At 57.5% G+C, this 18,726-nt stretch overlaps 1 protein-coding gene across 3 annotated transcripts; it reads left to right on the top strand.

Moving 5' to 3' along the window:
• Positions 1-453: 453 nt before the first annotated feature.
• On the top strand, positions 454-14,332 carry XYLT2 (xylosyltransferase 2). 3 transcript variants are annotated; one of them, XM_032498065.1, is made up of 11 exons: positions 455-665; positions 7,041-7,530; positions 7,810-7,985; positions 8,282-8,484; positions 8,936-9,016; positions 9,200-9,416; positions 9,502-9,678; positions 9,951-10,213; positions 10,499-10,694; positions 11,302-11,635; positions 13,159-14,332. In XM_032498065.1, the coding sequence occupies exons 1-11, from the start codon at positions 531-533 to the stop codon at positions 13,479-13,481; spliced, it is 2,595 nt and encodes an 864-aa protein (XP_032353956.1). In that variant the 5' UTR covers positions 455-530; the 3' UTR covers positions 13,482-14,332. The 3 variants fall into 3 exon arrangements, 2 of the variants coding, with proteins under 2 accessions (XP_032353956.1, XP_032353957.1); XR_004326526.1 differs by lacking the exon at positions 13,159-14,332 and having other exon boundaries at positions 454-665; positions 10,499-10,970; positions 11,302-11,440; XM_032498066.1 differs by lacking the exons at positions 11,302-11,635; positions 13,159-14,332 and adding an exon at positions 10,833-11,152.
• The last annotated feature ends 4,394 nt before the right edge of the window (positions 14,333-18,726 follow it).

Genomic DNA, 18,726 nt, shown 5'->3' with positions numbered 1-18,726 from the left:
GGACTGTGGCACTTACACAATTTCTCGCAACTCAACTCGTTTCTGAAAGTTCTAGCATTTTCTGTGCGCCCGAGGGCCGAGAGAGTTGATCCGCTCCGCATGGGGCTGAGTTCCCCCACCTGACGCGACACCAGGCGGCGAGCCAGAGAGGTCGGGCCGCAGACCTCTCCGCACCCTGGATCAGCGGGCTTGCCGTCCAGGAGGAGGTGGGCATACGCAGGGGCTGGGGCACGGACTGAGGCCGGGAAGGCACCGCCCGGGAAGCTGACCCAGCGCAGGAGGCCAACGCCGGGACCCAAGGACGGGGCAGAGGCGGCGAAGCGTCTCTCCGAGCCCCGGATCAGCAGGCCCAGGCTCAGCCAGCGGCCTGCGGGGCGTGGCGTTTCGGGCCCGCGGGCCCCGCCCCCGGCCCCGCCCCGACGCGCGCCAGGCCCGCCTCCCTTGGGGGAAGCCGTCTCGGCCCGCGCCCGTGCGCGCGCCCGCGGCCGGGTTGCAGGGCTGGGCGCGTGCCCCGCGTCCCGGGCAGGAAGATGGTGGCGAGCGCGCGGGTGCAGAAGCTGGTGCGGCGCTACAAGCTGGCGATCGCCACGGCGCTGGCCATTCTGCTGCTTCAGGGCCTGGTGGTGTGGAGCTTCAGCGTCCTGGAGGAGGACGAGCCGGGCGAGGTGCTCCGACAGCCGGGCGGGCAGGCGGGGAGGCCGAGCTCGGGGGCGCGCGGGGTCCTCGCAGGGCTGCGGGCGGCCCCGGCCGGAGAAGTGGGACACCGGCCGCCTGCGTGCCGCGCGCGGGCGGCCGACTGAAGCAGGGCATCAGACTCCTGGCGCCCCCTTCCCGGACGGTCCTGGGGGCCTGCGCGCGGGGGCGGTGCGTGGCCCCGAGGCCCGGATCGCAGGCCTGCAAGGGCCCGGGGCGGGAGGAGTGGGTCTTGTTGGGATGGTCTCCAGCCCGGGGAGCAATGAAGGTCAGACGCGGGTGGCTGGGAGCCGGGCCGGGAGGCGGGGCTGGGCCCGAGCCTGCTCGAGGGTGGGGAGCCCCAGGCCAAACTTTCTGAAGTTGGGAGGGGGCAGGGGTGTGCGCGCCGTGGGCTGAGGAATGGGGATGAGGGACCCTGGGCATCGGCGCCCAGCTGCGCCCGAGGGGCAGCTGCCGGTTAGGAAGTGGAGCCTGGGGGTGGAACTCAGTCCTGACACTGAGGGAAGAGCGAGTGAAGAGTGACCCTAAGGGAGAGAACTGGAGAATCCCTGAGGCGTGGCTTCCACAGCCAGGGGTCTGAAGAGCCTGCATGGGTCTTCTGGAGAGGACGGCAGGGGAACTGAGCTGGTGAGTTGGCCTCAGACCATTAGGGAATTGGGGACCGGCCACCTCTGACTCTAAGGGAATGGTGACAGCAGCAGCTGGTTTAGTAGAGCCCCAGCCCCTGGAGCAGGGGCAAACCCCGTCCTGCTCTGTCCCCAGGGCCTTGCCTCGAAGGCCTCACTCACTCTCGGCCGATGTGGTTTCCGCTGGAGGCCCAGGCATGTGTTCCCCGGTGTGGTCAGGAGGGTCCAGTGGGGTCTGAGACCATCCTGAAAGGTAGAGGAGGATAGGCCAAACTCTGGCACTAAGCAGCGATCCAGAGGGCAGGGCTTCCCCACCCCCACTTCTTGGTCCTGGTTCCTCGCGCTCTGAGTCAGACACTGTGCTTGCTGTGTCCCCATGGGCCTCTCCACCTGGCAAGGTGAAGGCCAAGGGAGCCCTGGTGTCCACTTTCCTTTCCTGCATCTGGGCAGTCTGGGTGGCCCGCGGTGGAGACTGGGAGAAGAGCTGCCCCTGCCTTTTTTTGGGAGAACCAAGAGACTGGGATGGTGAGGGGAGCTGGGACAGAGTCACAGTGAGACCATAACTCCAAAAGGAGCTGAGGGTGGGGGTGGGGGAGGCTGGTTCTGTGACATCTGAAGGGAGTGAGCTTGTTCTTTGTGGTCCAGTAAGTAGGAAGAAGGGGAAAAGAGTGTTCTGGGCTCAGTGTATGATGATTCTTTGGGCAGATGGAACGTTGTAAGATAGGATGGGCTGCTGAGGAGTTAGGGAGCCCTCTGTCCCTGGAGTATGTGAGCAGAGGTTGGTGACCACACTGGGAGGGGCCTGGCAAAGCACTGGAGGCTTCTCAGAAACAAACAGCCCTGGACTGCATGGCTCTGTGAATCTCCGGGTGGGCTGAGAGGTTGTCCAGGCCTCCAGGTTCCTGCTGCCCTGCCCCCATCCCGGGGTGGACAACTGCCCCAAGTAAAACACTCGGGATCCCACCTCTCCACCCCCTCCTCCAGCTTCCTAGCAGAACCTGCTAGGGGAATCCCTGGACTAGAATGGAAGGAAGATCCTTAATGACCTAAAGGTTGTGCCGTCAAGCAGCCATTGGTGCTTGGACTCCTTGAGCAGCCACCTCAGGGTTGCCAGGCAGCGTAACATTATACTTGGGAAGGTGAGCACTGAAGTTGGACCACCCCCCTTCTCCGTCCTGTGTCCTAGTCCAGCGCTGCTACTAGTAAGTGATGTGACCACTGGCAGGTCACCGAACCTCTTCTCATGTCCTCGTCGGTATCCCCTCCCCAAGATGAGGGTAATAACAGCACCTCTCTCTTTCTGTGATGCCTGTGAAGTGTTTGTGGGAGCTGCTGGCACATGCTAAACGGTCAGTAAATAACTCTTATTTTTATCTCAATACTGCACAGTGGTAATAGGGATTTATTCGTTCATTCAGTCAGTCAGTCAGTAACAAATATTTATTAAGCCTTACTTCATACCGGGCACTGTGCTGACACTGGGGATACAGAAATAAATAAAATAGAAGAGGTCTCGGCCCTCCTGGGCAGGCAATCTGCAGGGAGAGACTGACAGTGAAAAGGAAACTCAAACACAAGGGGGCTGGTTTAGATAGGTGGTTGGGGAAGCTTCTGCAGGAAGTGGCCTGTGAGCTGAAAGACCCAGTCAGCCTGGGGAAGAGGTAGGCAGAGTTCAGGCAGAAGGCCCTGAGGAGAATGGGCTCAGCTGGGTGCCTTCGAGGAATGGAAAGGATGTGCGGTGTGTTCCCTGGAAGAAGGTTCAAGAGTTAGTCCAGGGCACATCCTAGAGACCACAGTGAGGGGCTGAGGTTTGATTCTAAGTGCAGTGGGAGAGCGCTTACACCGAAGGGGTTTAAGCAGCGATGGGATGAGAGGTGCATTTAAGACGCACACTCTGCCCGTCTGTGAGGGGCTAGAGTGGAGACCAGAGATGACCATTAACATCCAGAGAGCCATTTTAATGGTTTTCAAACCTTTCACAAACATTGTCTCACAACTTACTTTAAATGCAGTCTGGGAAGTCCAAAGGTGTGGAATAAGAATTGCTTCTCTGTCTCCGTAGCTCAGAGAAGGATTCCAAGGAGAAGCTGCAGAGCCAGGAAATGGCAGAGGACTTTGAATTCCTCCTCAGTGGAGAGGAGGGGGCCACCTGGGAGGCCAGAATGCATCCAGACAGATGTCAGAGGGCCAGTTCCCATCCTTAGTAATTAGAGGGGACTCTGCCCCCAGGAGCTACTAGGGGCAACTCCTCTAGGGGGCACAAGTATGGGGCCCTGCTGATGCCCATATAAAGATGCCTGGGATGGGGCAGTGGCTGGGGCTGCTTCCCAGTAGGGGACGACCCCTTGCTGTTCCTCACTGCTGCCTTCTGGTCCCCCAGCTGCCTCTGGGACTGTCCTTCTCAGGGTCAGCCAGTTCCCTGCTGCAGTGCAAGGCACCAGCATGCCCATCTCCTCCCACATCCTGTCCCCCACCACAGCCAGCCTGGCCCTGTGCCCCTTGCCTTGCCCTCCCGACCAGCTTCCTGACTCGCAGATACTGGCTTCCACCCTGAGAGCCCACAGCTCCTCTGCTGTCTCTATCCACCTCAGCTTGAGAATGTCTTTCTCTGCCCACTGTGTGGCCAGGTCTGACATCACCAGCTTCATGTACACTCGGTTCAGTGGGGCTGCAGCCACCTTTCCTGGGGGCTGCCCAGTCCAGGGTGCCCTCCCCAGTGTGGGTACAGAATGGGGTCTGCTGCCTCCTCTCCACCCTGCCCTCCCTCTTGCAGGTGTCTCTTCTCAGATAGGGGTAGACACCCCCACTCTCACTGGGCACCTCCCAAGAGATCAGAGGGCTGGCTGGATGCCAGGCACTGAAGGCTTGGGTACCAAGATGTAGAGGTGGGGCCCTGGCCCTAAGGTGGCTGTCCGTCTGACATGTGAGATGACTGCCCTGCTCTGACAGGGGAGGGGAGGGGCAGGGAAAACTCAGCCCAATGGTCCAAAGTATCTGAAGGCCTTGGCTTCTCTCCTGCTTTACGTGTGACCATTTCCTAGTCCCCTTCCATGAATAATAATAATAAGGATGACAGCATTTACTGAATGCTGAGCCTATGCCAAGAGCTTTTCATTCATTCATTCATTCACCAAACATTTATTGACATTCTTCTGGGCTCTGGGAATACATCCGTGAGCAAAACAACAAAACGCTTTGTCCTCATGGACATGACATTTCTTAAGGGGAGAAACACAGAAGAACACAGTATACACGTAGACACAGAAGTACATTTCAGGACGAGAGGTGGTAATAAGTGCTGTGGGAGAAACTAAGTGGAGGATGAGGGACGGCTGGAGTTTTAAATACAGTGGCCAAGCTGGCCTTCCTGAGAAGATGCCACCTGAACAAGGAATTGGAGGCAGGGAATTCCAGGCGCAGGGGACAGTGAATGCCAGCTGGGATGGAAGGACCTTGAGAAGGCCCTGGTGGCTGGAGGAGAGTGAGCATGAGGAGACGCTAGTAGGAGATGAGGTCAGAGACTGGAGGGGCAGGGAGTGGGCAGCCAGACGCTGCTCACATAGCCTTCCTAGGTTCATGCTAGGGCTTTGTCCTCAGAGAGGGAACCATGGGTGGCTTCAGGCAGAGCTGAGGTGAGATGGGACTGGTTTTAACAGGAATACTGGCTACTGTAATGAGAAGGGATGATGGGAATCCAGAGTAAGAGCAGGGATTCCAGGCAGGGGTGGTGGTGATGGAGGTAGTGAGAAGTGGTCAAATTCTAGAGGTATTTTGAAGGTAGTCCCAACAGGATTTACTGATGATGGAGTATGAGGAAAACATGACAAAGTGTTTTGTCGGAGTGACTTGAAGAATGGAGTCGCTATTAACTGAGATGGGGAAGACTGAGGTAGGAGCCGGCTGCGGGGAGATCAGGAACTCGCTGTTGGATTTGTGGGGTTGGTAGCAAGCTCCCAAGGGAGGCATCAAGGAGGCTGGCAGCTAAATACATGAAGGTTCAAGGAAGAGAGAGAAACCTGGGAGTGGATGGGGTTAAGAGACTGTAGTGAGGTCACCTGGGAAGCTCAGACAAGGACAGCCCCAGGGTGGCCTTGGGAGATAAGGAAGGGTCAGTCTAGAAGGCTGATAAGGAGTGGTCATGGAGGCAAGGGGCATGAGAAGCACCAGGAGGGCATCCTAGAAGCCAGGGGGGAGGGTGCTTCAGAGGCTGTGGTCCAGCGAGTCATGCTGCTAGGCCAGGCCAGAAGAGGACTTGCACAGAGAGTGGAGAGAGGAAGGGGACAGCTGGTGGAGACAGCTCTTCCTAGCTGCATTATCTCATGCTCTATCTCACCGGACACTCACACTTCCCTCCTGTGTTTTATAGCTGAGGGAACCCGCTCAGGGAATGTAGGTAACTGGGGGAATGGCAGAGCTGGGCAGGGGGCCCTGGTGATAGTCACACAGTGCCTCTCGCTCCTCCATCCCTTCTGTGTCTCATCTTCCAGACACCAGCCAGACGTCCTATGTGCCACCTACACCGCCGGGCACTGAGGAGATGGTGCTGATGTGACAGCTTCTCCCCAAGGAGTGTGGTGTGCTAGAACATCCGACTCCCAGGCAATCAGGGTGGCTTCACACATGAGGACTCAGGGCTGGGTCTTGGAGGATGGATGGGATTTGGTCAGGCAAGGAAGGTCACAAAAGGGGGACAGGGAAAGCTGGGAAGAGGGTGGGCATATACACTTTCAAGTGTAATGGGACCATCTAGGGAAGTGTCTGGGTGTGACGAAGAGGATGCAGGAGCCAGAGAGCAGGGCTGTGGAGGCACAGCGCTCAGCTTTCCCTTCGAGAGAGACCCTGCCACAAGGAGCAGTGAGTTGCCAGCCTGCAGCTGCAGGTGGTGCCTTCAGGCTCTGCCTCAGCCTCCCAGCCATGGCCAAGCACCTCCTGGGCCACCCCCAGCTCTGGTATCAGAGCTCCCATCTCCAGGCTGTCTCTGCCCTGGAGCTTCCCGTTAGCTGGCCAAGGTCCTCTCCAAGCTGAGCTGTTGTCTGAAGCTCTTCCTTCCTCTTCCTTGCACGGATGTCAGGCCAACTTGGTGGTCTGAAGTCTTTCCCTGCTGGCTCCTACTCCTGCCTCCTTATTGTCCAGAAGTGTGACCCCCCCGGTGAATCTCTTGCACTCTGACTTTCTCTTGGTCTTTGCTTCCCAGAGAACCGGACCAATAACGAGGTCTTAGATTTCACCTCTGTCCTCCCCACTGGGCAAGACCCCTTTGCTCTGTTGCGGCCTCAGCACACCCACTGTGGAAATACTGTATCGGCGGAATGCTTTCCCTCTGATGAACACTGTCTTCCCAGCCAGGCCCGGTGGGAGTGCTGGGTGGACACTCTTGTGTCGTCTGCAGGGTCTTTGCACACTTCTAATAAATGTGGATGTTGATTTTCATATTTGCTGAAAAAGAAAGTGGTATCTGAATCCAAAGCACAAAAGAGATACAGTGCCCTGTGATATGTGTGGCAGCGGGAACGTGGGTGCGATGGTGCCACAGGGGAGGGCGACATTTCCTCCCTGGCCGGTTAGGGAGGCCTCCCGGCAGAAGTACTGTTTGTGCAGAGTCCTCGGGTGAACAATGCTTTTCTAGACAAAGGGTGTTAGGGGCTTCTAAGCCTGAGGCCAACAGGGAGCTAAAAGCAGGAGAGTGACTGTCCCAGTGACCTGTCTGCCTATCTTTTACAGAAAGGAAGGCAGAAGAAGCCACGGCCGCTAGACCCCGGCGAGGGCTCCAAGGACACAGACAGCTCAGCTGGGCGGAGGGGCAGTGCAGGCAGAAGGCATGGGCGCTGGCGGGGCCGCACTGAGAGCCCCGGCGTGCCCGTGGCCAAGGTGGTGCGGGCGGTAACCAGCCGGCACAGGGCCAGCCGGCGGATCCTGCCCACCCCACCCCCAGAGGCCCCGGGCCGCCAGAACCTGAGTGGGGCAGCCGCTGGGGAGGCGCTGGTTGGGGCAGCTGGCTTCCCACATGGAGACACAGGGAGTGTGGAGGGTGCCCCCCAGCCCACAGACAATGGCTTCACGCCCAAGTGCGAGATCGTGGGCAAGGATGCGCTGTCTGCACTGGCTCGGGCCAGCTCCAAGCAGTGCCAGCAGGAGATCGCCAACGTGGTGTGTCTGCACCAGGCCGGGGGCCTCATGCCCAAGGCTGTACCCCGGCACTGCCAGCGGGCTGGTAAGAGATGGGCATGGGCGGAGAGGTAGCAGCGTGGGAGGGGGCGTGGCAGGGATCCTCACCCCCATTTCTCTGGGATAAAAGCTCGGAGGGGCCCATCTCCCAGCCCAAGTCGGTGATGAGTGCGCTAAGTGGCAGAGATGGAGCTGGGGCCCAGGACCATGGGGCACCAGGTCCAGAGTTCTTCCTTCAGAAGACGGGCAGCCCCCTCTTCCCATCTCGCCTCCCGCCGGTGACCTAGGAAGGGGCCTCACCGATGCCCCTGTTCTCTGCTCTCAGGGAAGATAAGCCCCGGCATCCAGTGGGATGAGGTCCGGGCCCAGCAGCCCGTGGATGGCCCCCCAGTACGAGTCGCCTACATGCTGGTGGTTCATGGCCGTGCCATCCGCCAGCTGAAGCGTCTCCTCAAGGCTGTCTACCACGAGCAGCACTTCTTCTACATCCACGTGGACAAGGTACTGTGGCCGGGGGAGACCAAGGGCAGCTGAGTGAGCAGAGCAGAGACCCAGAAGGTCATGGACAGACAGTGTCTCCAACCTGCTCAGGTGGCCCAGAGGGGAACAGGCTTGGAATGGGGGACAGCCAGCACCAGGTGACTCGGCCGCTTTGGAGCTGGAGCCCTGGCCTGTGCTGTCTCCATTCCACGTCACTTGTACTCTGCCCCAGTACAAGGGTGGGGTGGGGAGGTTGTAATGCTGGGGAGCTCTTTCTGCAGCTGCTGAGTTTCCCCTCTTCCCCGCACCTCCCACAGCGCTCCAACTACCTGCACCGTGAGGTGGTGGAGCTGGCTCGGCAATATGATAATGTGCGGGTGACGCCCTGGCGCATGGTCACCATCTGGGGTGGGGCCAGCCTGCTGAGGATGTATCTGCGGAGCATGCGGGACCTGTTGGAGGTGCCTGGCTGGGCGTGGGACTTCTTCATCAACCTCAGTGCCACCGACTACCCGACCAGGTACAGGGTGGTGATCTGAACCCTCTGGATGGGAGGGTGCCCATCTGGGCACTCGGGGCTCGAAGGTCCTGAGGGACTCTTTCCCTCCACCAGGCCCCATTATGGGATCGCACAGCCCAGACACGGTCCCTTGGCCCCAGCCATGTCTTAGGGAGGGGGTTAGTGAAAGATGATTATGTGAGGATTGAGAGGGACAAGAGATGGGGAGGAGGAGCCTGTACTGGGGAGCCTGGGTCAGACAGCAAGGGGTGGAGGAAGGAGTGGTCTTCCTTGGGGGCCTCAGGTGCTTACCACCCCAGAGCATCAATCTGGGGTCGGGCATGTGGCCAGGATGGCTCTCCGTGAGAAAGGAAGTGGCCATGGTGTGAAGATGAGGAGTGCTGGAGGGGCTCTGCTCTGGGCCAGTGACAGCCACCTCACACACGCTGTCCACACTCCATTCCCTCTTCAGGACCAATGAGGAGCTCGTGGCTTTCCTGTCCAAGAACCGGGACAAGAATTTCCTGAAGTCGCATGGCCGGGACAACTCCAGGTGAGGGGGTGTGGGAGGCCCTAGGGTCTTGCCACACACCCGCATAGGGGGCTCGGTGGCCCCAGCCCTGGGTTACAAAGCCACCAAACCAATCACAGATTGAGGAATGCCAGTTCCTGGAATGATGAGCACCTGGGTCCCACCTTGCAAAACCCTCAGCCACGGCCCGTCTGCCTCCCACAGGTTCATCAAGAAACAGGGCCTGGACCGGCTCTTCCATGAGTGTGACTCCCACATGTGGCGCCTGGGCGAGCGGCAGATCCCCGCAGGCATCGTGGTGGACGGCGGCTCTGATTGGTTCGTGCTGACGCGCAGCTTTGTGGAGTATGTGGTGTACACAGACGACCCACTGGTGGCCCAGCTACGTCAGTTCTACATGTACACACTGCTCCCAGCTGAGGTGGGTGACCGGGGCCCGCACCAGGCCAGGGAGGGTGCAGTCCGGGTGCCCGCAGCTCACCCTCTGCCCACCCTGCCACCCACAGTCCTTCTTCCACACGGTGCTGGAGAACAGCCCGGCCTGCGAGAGCCTCGTGGACAACAACCTGCGGGTCACCAACTGGAACCGCAAGCTGGGCTGCAAGTGCCAGTACAAGCACATCGTGGACTGGTGCGGCTGCTCCCCCAACGACTTCAAGCCGCAGGACTTCCTTCGGCTGCAGGTGCTTCCCTACGGCCCCCAGTCTCTGCCCCTTGACAGGGCGTCACCCCAGCTTTTTGCCATGTGCTTTCCAGGGTCAGAAGTAATCCAGGGCGGTCCAGTCAGAATTTGCAGTCCCTTCACTGGGCGCAGTCCTCAGGGATCTGAGGGCTACACTGGCAGCAGGAAAAGCACTGGGAGGCTGGGCTCTCGGCAGCGCTGGGCAGGCCCCTCCCCTGCCGTGCTCTTTGGAACTTCCAGACCCCTTCACCCTCCTTGCCTCTCCTGCTCCAGCAAGTCTCCAGACCCACCTTCTTCGCCCGGAAGTTTGAGTCGACTGTGAACCAGGAGGTACTGGAAATCCTGGATTTCCACCTGTATGGCAGCTACCCCCCCGGCACCCCGGCCCTCAAGGCCTACTGGGAGAACACCTATGACGTGGCCGACGGCCCCAGTGGGCTCAGTGATGTCATGCTCACCGCTTACACTGCCTTTGCCCGCCTCAGCCTGCGCCATGCCACCACCGCTGCATCCCCACTGGCCAACCCACTCTGCAGGTGAGACCTCCTGACGTTTTGCAGACTCCCAAGGTGTGGTGCCCTATGGGGAGGCCAATCAGAAAGAGATAGCCCCTGCCCCCCAGGGAGCCCCCAGTCTGAGGCAGGGAAAAATGCAAATAAAACAGATACAGCAAGAGCCAGGCACATAGGTGCTGTGGGTGTGAGATTTGGGACAAAGGAAGCGTCTGGGGATGGGACTCCCCAGAGCCCCCTCCCTGAGACTCCAGGCCAAGTTGGGTGTGCTGATGGCATCTCCCTTTCTCCCTGCTGGAACCTTCTTAGGTTTGAGCCCAGGGGCTTGCCGTCCAGCGTGCACCTGTATTTCTATGACGACCATTTCCAGGGCTACCTGGTGACGCAGGCGGTGCAGCCCTCAGCCCAGGGGCCGGCAGAGACGCTTGAGATGTGGCTGATGCCCCAGGGGTTGCTGAAGCTGTTGGGGCGCAGTGACCAGGCCAGCCGGCTCCAGAGTTTGGAGGTGGGACAGGCCCTCCCCTTGCTTTTTCCTGACCCCCAGCAAGACTCAGGGCAGCGGGGGGAGAGGGATAGACACCAAGGGAGGGCTAAGGACTGGGCTAGGTCTTTCAGGACTGGATTCATGGGTCTTCTTTCCCAGTGATGGCAACCTTGGGATGCACAGAGGACATGCAGTCAGCAGGGAGGGGACTGTGGTTCCACTACAACGCAAGCCCAGTCTTCTACACTCCAGGGATTTTCTTCTAAAGGGACTTGGACATTCCAGTCGGGCCAGAAGGTTAGGCTTTTGAGTGTCTCCTCAGTCTCTTTCTCAGAGGCCTTGGCTCCATGTGGGGATGGTCTCTGGGCAGGGCTTTGAAACTTATCTCTGCCTTACTGCCCCCAGCACTGCAGAACAGGAGCCTAGACTGATTCTCAGAGCTTAGAGAGATATTAAAGAAATCCTGAAAAAAAAAAAAATCCTAGTCTGAGCCCATTATTTTGCAGATGGGGAAACTGAGGCCCAAAAAGAGACAGTAACTGGCCTGAGGTCACAGGAGTTAGAGGCAGCAGCAGGTAGAAAGAAGGACTTTCCCCTGGCCCCTGCCCAGCTGCCTCCCTCCCTACAGGTTGGCACCGAGTGGGACCCCAAAGAGCGTCTTTTCCGGAACTTTGGGGGGTTGCTGGGGCCCCTGGATGAGCCTGTGGCCATGCAGCGCTGGGCCCGAGGCCCCAACCTCACAGCCACCGTGGTGTGGATCGACCCCACCTATGTGGTGGCCACGTCTTACGACATTGCAGTAGATGCGGAAACCGAGGTCACGCAGTACAAGCCCCCACTGAGCCGGCCCCTGCGGCCAGGGGCCTGGACTGTTCGACTGCTTCAGTTCTGGGAGCCACTGGGTGAGACCCGCTTCCTCGTGCTGCCCTTGACCTTCAATCGCAAACTACCTCTCAGGAAAGGTAAGGATCTAGTTCCTAAATGATGCCCAGGAGCCAGACAGAATAGGATTTGCCAGGAAGGTGACCCCCAGAAGCTAACCATTAGAGTAGGGAAGGAGGAAGGTTGCAGCCTTGATCATCCAACCCTAAGCATGCCAGGGCCCTGCACTGTGGTCTGTATGGTGCTTGGGTGTCAGGCAGACTTGGCTCTGAAACTTTAGCTGGGCTGTTATCCTTGGCAAATTACTTGGCCTTCCTGAGCCTCAAGTCTTCCTACACGTACAGTAAGAGTTCTACAATTGCTAGAGACCTGAGTTCAATGGACACAAATCCACTCAAACTAGCTCCAGTGAAAAAGAGGAAATTATTGGGAAAATGCAGGGCTCTCCCCCACAGAACCCAGGAATGTTCTCACTGGGAACCAGAGGTACTTTCTCAGTCTCTCTGGGGCCACTTTGTCCCTCATCCTGTGCTCTGTGTTTATCAGCCTCAGGGTCTGGCTCCTCAATACATGATACATGGCCTCTCAGTGTAACAGAGACTGACCAGGGCCTCTTGGTCCCCAAGTTCCACATTCTTGGGACAGCAAGTCTGACTGGCCATCCTCCCAGTCCATTGTGTGGCCAGGTGGGCAGTGCCACATGGCCCTCTGCCCACTGGGCTGAGGCTAAGAGAGCAGACTCTGACCATAGGCCTAGACTGCAGGTTCCTGCAAGGGGGTTCTAACACAAGTAACTACCCCCTGGGAGATATTACGGATGAGTATGTGGGTAAAAATGGCTGGTATACAGTAGGTGCTCAGTAAGTAGATAGAAGTTTCCTTCCTCCAGTCACATCCTATTGCAGAGAAGGTGGGTCAGAGCAGGGATAACCCAGAGGATGACAGGGTACTGGGATGGGGCAGCGGCTGTGGCAGATTAGAGGGGTAAGCCACACCCCTGCTCTCCTAGGACTCCGAGCCTGATGGAGGAGACGGAGCAAGGAGGGGGTGAGAATGGAGGCAAGCTTTATAGCAGGCGGGTATTGGAGCTGAGCTTTGAATGAGCTGGACTTCTATAGACAGAGAAGGGAATTCTAAACTGAGGGAACGAAGTTGGCAGGTGTCTGGTGCATGAGGGGAGCAGGGGAGTAGGCAGGCGGTGGTGGGAAGGGAGGCTGACAAAGTGAATAGGGCCCCACAGCTGGGAGGCCTGGGTACTAGGCCTCTGATGGCTCTGGGAACCACTGGAGGGGGTTGAGAAGGTGCATGGGTGACACAGACCAGAACATTACCAGAAAGTAACCTTACTTTCTAAAGTGCCTTAAGCCCACTGTTTTATTTAATCCTTAAGTTGGGAATCAAGGGATCACTGTCTTGATTTTATAAAACTAACAGTTTTACAGGCACAGAAAGTTCTGCAGATTAGCCCAAGGTCACTCAGCAAGATGAGACTCGGTTAGTAGAATTAGGACAGGAACTAGGGTGCCCAGACCTGACTCCCATGGTTTGGCCTTCGTGGAATCGCTGGGGCGGGGCATGCTCACTCCCTGCTCTGCACCCCCAGATGATGCCAGCTGGCTGCATGCCGGGCCACCCCACAACGAGTATATGGAGCAGAGTTTCCAGGGCCTGAGTGGCATCCTGAACCTGCCTCAGCCAGAGCCTGCGGAGGAGGCCGCCCGGCTGCATGCAGAGCTCACGGGCCCCGCGCTGGAGGCCTGGGCAGATGGGGAACTGAGCAGCTTTTGGTCTGTGGCTGGACTGTGTGCCATAGGCCCCTCCGCCTGTCCCTCCCTGGAGCTCTGCAGACTGACCAGCTGGAGCTCTCTGTTCCCTGACCCCAAATCGGAGCTGGGGCCTGTCAAAGCAGATGGGCGACTCAGGTAGCAGGGCCCCAGCCAGCGCCCCCGGATGACCTGGGGAATTGCACCTTACAAACAGTGGAGGGGCGTCCTCCTCACAGGCAAGAACCAGAGGCCCAGGCAGTGCACCCATGTCAACCATCAAGAACGCATGTGGACGGCAGGGAAGGTGGCCATAATACTACTGCTGACGGCTCTGCTAGGGACCAGACATTGGCAGGAACATGGGCTCCAGCTTCCAGGGCCCACTCTTCCTCACCTTCCCCTCTGATTTTTTTTTTAAAGGAAAATGGGTGGTGGAGGATGAACTGGAAACAAAAGATGTGCAATAGGGCTCAGAGCAGCCCCAGGAAGTGGGCCATGGCCCTGGGGAGCAGGGGCCTGACGAGCCCGTCTGCTGTTGCTCCGGGGGTGGCTGGGCCTGCCTTGCTCTCCAGGACCTCATTCCCCAGCCTTGGCCTGTGGTGCTCACGGCCGAGGCTCTGTGGGGTGCAAGTGTGGTGCCAGGCTCTGAGGGCCAGAGAACAGGCGATTTAGGGGAGCACTGTGGAGCTGGATGCTAATGGGTCAGCCTCTCCTCTTGCAGCCAGGGGACCACAGAAGAAGGGGTGGGGCTGGCTCCAGGGCTTTCCAGCATACCCTGCCCCTGATGAGAATGGCAGGGCACTGGGACCTACTGGGACTACGGCAGAGTCTCCCAGGTACCCTGAACTGCAAGCAGGGCTGGGGCTCCCGCCCTGCAGGGGCAAGCCCTCGTGAGCAGCATGGGAAGAAGACTCTGCTGGGGCTCTCAGAAGAACCTGGAGCAGCATTGTGCCTGAAGCTCAGTGTCGAGTCTGAAATATGCAACAGAAGAAATATATCTATCTCTCTAAACCAAGCCTCTGTTTTTCCTCCTGGCTGACAAGTGAGCCATCACTGTTGGGCCTTCTCCTGAAAGTCTTGGCTGGTGCTTTGGCAGAAGGTGGAGGTCTCATGCCCCCAGAGTGGGAGCAGTTTAGAATCCATTCAAGAGCCAGAAGGGACACAAGAAACCATCCAATCCAGATCCCTCTTTTTCTGAGGGGTAAACAAACAGGCCCAGAGATGCTCAGAGACTTCCTCATTGCCACCCAGCAGGCCAGCAGGAGAGCCAGTTCAGTTTGTCAGGGTCCCAACCCAGCGCTTGTTCCCTTGCAGCCAGAGGCTGGCTTCTCTGCGTTTGGCGTCACCAGGGCCCGTGAGTTATCAGGCACCCTCAAGAACAGAGGCCATCCCAGCCAGGGCCTGGTGGTTTTCATTGCCCCTTTAGAGGCAGAAGCAGTGGTAGTTTGGGTTCCTAGCCATTGCTTTAGGACCTGGGAGGGCCACATGGGAAGGTTTGTCCGACCTCCCTCTTTTTCTCAAGCCCTTTCTCCCCTCCGACTCTCCTGCCATTGTTAGCAAGGGGTATCATTCCTTACTTTACGTGGGAGCAAGGGTGAAGGTTTCTCAGACCTTTAAAATCACCCTGTCAGCCAGTCACCAGGGCCTGGTCAGCTCAGCCTGGGGAACAAAAGGTCCTGAACATGTCAAGTTTTTCAAGTTGCCAGGAGAGGGCACCCCTGACCACCAGTAGCAGCCTTTGGCTTTCTGCTTGTTCAGCCACTGTGCTGACCCTGCATGCAGTATCTCATTTAATCCTCAGAACCCTGTGGGGCGGGCACTTCTATTATCTTCGTTTAGCACATCAGGAACCTGAAATGATGAACCCAAAGTCAAAATGATTAGGTGGTGGCTGCGGGCTTCAGATGGAAGCAGGAGGACTCCACACCCCTCTGCCACCACATTCTCCTGCTCTAAGGGCCGGTAACAGCAAAAACTCCCAAGGAAATAGTGCTTGGGTTCAGGGCCTGAGATGATTGCTTTTTTCTGGCTCCAATTTTAGTCGAGCTTCCTATCTGAAGCTCTACTCTGGTTCTCTAAAACTTTTTTTTACATCAACCTTTACGTCAATGAAAAGAAAAATTAGTAATGGGTTTAGCATATTAGGCACAGGCAGTAAATATCAGAACATTTAGAGTCTGCTGCCTAAGGGTTCACAGGCCAGCCTGCAGGCTTAACCCAGGCTACGGCTATGCTATGGACTAGCGCACCTTTTTCCAGTCTTATTTTTTGAACTTGGGTGGGACATGCAGTCTGTTTCAGCCCCAGCCCCTGCCAGGTTCTAGTTACTGTCACTGCTGTGAACACTTTGAGCTTGCACTTTTAGCCCAGTGGATTGGGATCCTGACTGAGGGTTCTGCGTTAATTGGTCTGAGGTGGCAACCCACCCTTGCTATGGATTCGAAGCTCCCCCAGGCAATGCTGATTCACAAAGCCCAGCCCCACCCCCACTGCTCTGGCCGGCTCATCTTGGCCCTGTGAGTGAGAAGTGTCTGTGGGACTGGAGTGGTCAGAGTGTGGGGCTGGCGTGCAGGCCCTCCTCTCCTGTCCTCTCCCCCATCCAGATCACTGAAGCAAGTGCGAGTGCAGCTTCTCTGCCTGAATTCCTGGTCAACAGTGTTTTCCACCTTTATCTTTCCATAGGGTTGAGCTTTTTTAGGCTTTGAAATCCTCCCCTGGCTGGGCCCCTGGGGCAAAATCGGGAGACTGGCTAGGCTAAGGTGGGGTGGGCTGGGCCCCTGGAGCTGCACAAGAATTCCTTTGGAAGGAGAGGGCCTGGGGAGAGAGACTTGTATTTTGTGCACAGTTTCCAGGACAACTATGGACACCTCAGTTCCATTAGAGATGGATGCAAAGACCAGAGGACAGCCAACTGGCATGTGGCGCCCAGTTATCTGGGCCAATGGGAAGTAGAGGAGGGGCCAGGGGCAGAGTCAGGCTAGAAGGGGATTGGGACTGAGAAGCATAGACATCTGGGTGAGTTGGAGCTCCCCTGGCTGTCTTCTGGGTTTAGCAGAGGCTGAGTCTTCCTGCCCACCCTGTCCCCTGCCAGTTGTTGAGGGACCCTTATGTCTGCCAGGCCTGCAAAGTGGAGTGCCTTCCCATCTATAGGACATCTATAGGTCCTGGCATGGTATCGACCAGGACAAGCAGAGGCAGAAGCTGAGAACCTGTAGAGCTGCTCAGATACCCTGGCTCTGAATGAAGTTGCTTCTCTGGGCCAGGGTCCCTGAGTTGGAAGGTTGCCCGGTGGGGACAGAGGAGAGAGCCAGTCCTGTGGCCCTGCTGGCTGTCTACAGGGTCATCCAAGGCCGATGCCCTTACTTGGCACTCCTCTGCCACTGCTGCTCACTGTGGACGACAGCCTCCTAGCCACAGTTGTGGCCACTGGTGAGTATCTATTACTGGCCCAAGCCCCAGGGTTGGGGCAGATGCACCCTTGGCCCCTACCAGAGGCCAGAAGCCCAGCCTCTTTATCTATAGGGTCACCTGGAGCAAGCCACTTGGGAAGAATGCTATGTGTGGTTGGTCTCTGAACCCTGGGGTTCCTTCCCTGCTGAGTTCTATGATGCCACAGTCCGTGACAGTGGAAGAAGAGCTGGGCACCAGGAGTCTGAGTTCAGACTGTTCAGTCCTACCCTACGTCCTCAGATCCAGTTTCTAAGGATATCTGCCCCTGCCACAAACTCCTTCTCCTCCCTAAGTCTGTCCCTCTGTATACTCCCTTTCATACACCACCCCTTCCTTGGGCTGAGCAGGATAAAGCTGCTCTGTCCTCCCTCCTCCCTCTGCCACAGGGAACTGACACACAGCAGCAAAGGGGAGCTGTCTGCCCCTCAGTTTCCCCTGCATGTCAAGCTGATACTAGTTCCAGCCAGGTCATTCCTACCCAACTCCTGGAGTGGAATTCCAACCTGGAAAGGTGAGATGGGACCGTGCATGCCAGGTCCAGGCTGAACCCGGGACATTGCCTCCGGGGAAAGGATCGTTTCATCCCAGTGTTCATCATGGCTGTTCTGCTGCTGTACCAGTGCAAGCCCCACTACTGCCACGTCCTCTGCTCCTGCCACTTCTTCTGGGGCCCCAGCTAATATGTAAGCACCGTGACCCATCAACCCCTTCCCTTCAGGGCCCCCTACTCCAATCCCAACAAAAGGACACCTGCTCTCTGCTTAGTATGGAGGGGGCCTTTGAATCTACTCTATGCTCTCTGCATCTTCCAGTCTGGGTTCCCTCTGGGCTAAGGAAGCAGTATGGAAAGGGTTAACAACATCCTGGCTAGCCTCCCTGGCCATTGTGAAACAGGACCCAGTGCTGTGAGCTGCTGGTGAAGAAAATGGTCTCAGCTCTCCAAGCCAACTGGAGGCCCACATTCTCCCTGGCTCCCAGGGGAAAGCCCAGAGCCAAATTCTGTGGGAGGAGGTAGGTGGTGACTAAGGTATTGCCAGTCCTCTCCCCAGGGACAGGGCCCCACATGGGATGCTGGGTACAAAAAGCAAAAGAAATCTTGGGACCTGCAGCTTCCCCAGGCTCTGACTCCAGCCGTGAGCACCAGACAGGTTGGAGAGGTGGGGACGGATAAAGTGTTCTCTGACTCTCCCACGAAGGTCATCAGAGCTGGCTGCCACATCATGAGAGACTGAACAAGTGGCCAGAAAAGGGTGGAATTTCTTCACAGCTGAGTGCATTTCAGAATGCTGAGGGGCCGAGCTTTGTGCCTCGGACTGGTGGGAAGAGAAGTAACGAGATGAGGAGAGGGACATGGGGACAAGAAAGGTTTTGCGTTCTGCTCTCTTGCTCACTGGCTGAACCCTGAGCTTCACGCTGACGTCCCAGGCTAGCCCTTGGTCACAGGGCTACTCCAGGGCGGGTGAGGTATTCTGTGCAGGGCTGCCCAACGGCTATCAGCCACCCCTATGGAAACCGCTCCCCTGCCCAGCTATGAGTGTTCAAAGGGACAGGCAGCAGCTGACTGCACAGCACTTCTGGCTCTGGGCCTGAGAGGTGAATGTTCAGCCCTCCCACCCTTGAGTGCCCTGGAGAGCTGAGCTTTTTTCCCTGTATTACTTTTTTACACACAATGCCCAATTAGAGCCCCTGGAACAAGGAAAGGACCAAGGATGGAGAGTTCCAGGATTTGGCTAGAGATGCCACTTCACCTCTCTGGGTAGAGGATAGGATGGCAGACCCCAGTACAGGGAAGCCACTTAGGATGGGCTTCGCAGAAGAGCTACCCATAGAAATGGAGCCAACAGCTCTAAGATCTATGTAGTTCCCAGGAAGGACCATCACTGCAGGAGAGGAGACGCAGAAAACAAAGACCAAAGAGCATATGTGAACGGAGGCTGTAAGGGAATGGCTAATGT

This window comes from Camelus ferus, chromosome 16, assembly GCF_009834535.1.
Source record: "Camelus ferus isolate YT-003-E chromosome 16, BCGSAC_Cfer_1.0, whole genome shotgun sequence".
Classification (NCBI taxonomy): Eukaryota; Metazoa; Chordata; class Mammalia; order Artiodactyla; family Camelidae; genus Camelus; species Camelus ferus.
This window is presented reverse-complemented; position numbering and strand designations above follow the sequence as displayed.

Excerpts from the sequence above, each read along its gene's own strand:
- XYLT2 (XM_032498065.1), top strand. The coding sequence starts at position 531 with ATGGTGGCGAGCGCGCGGGTGCAGAAGCTGGTGCGGCGCTACAAGCTG. Across the intron at positions 666-7,040 it reads AGGAGGACGAGCCGGGCGAG|AAAGGAAGGCAGAAGAAGCC; the intron begins GTGCTCCGACAG and ends TATCTTTTACAG. Across the intron at positions 9,679-9,950 it reads AGGACTTCCTTCGGCTGCAG|CAAGTCTCCAGACCCACCTT; the intron begins GTGCTTCCCTAC and ends CTCCTGCTCCAG.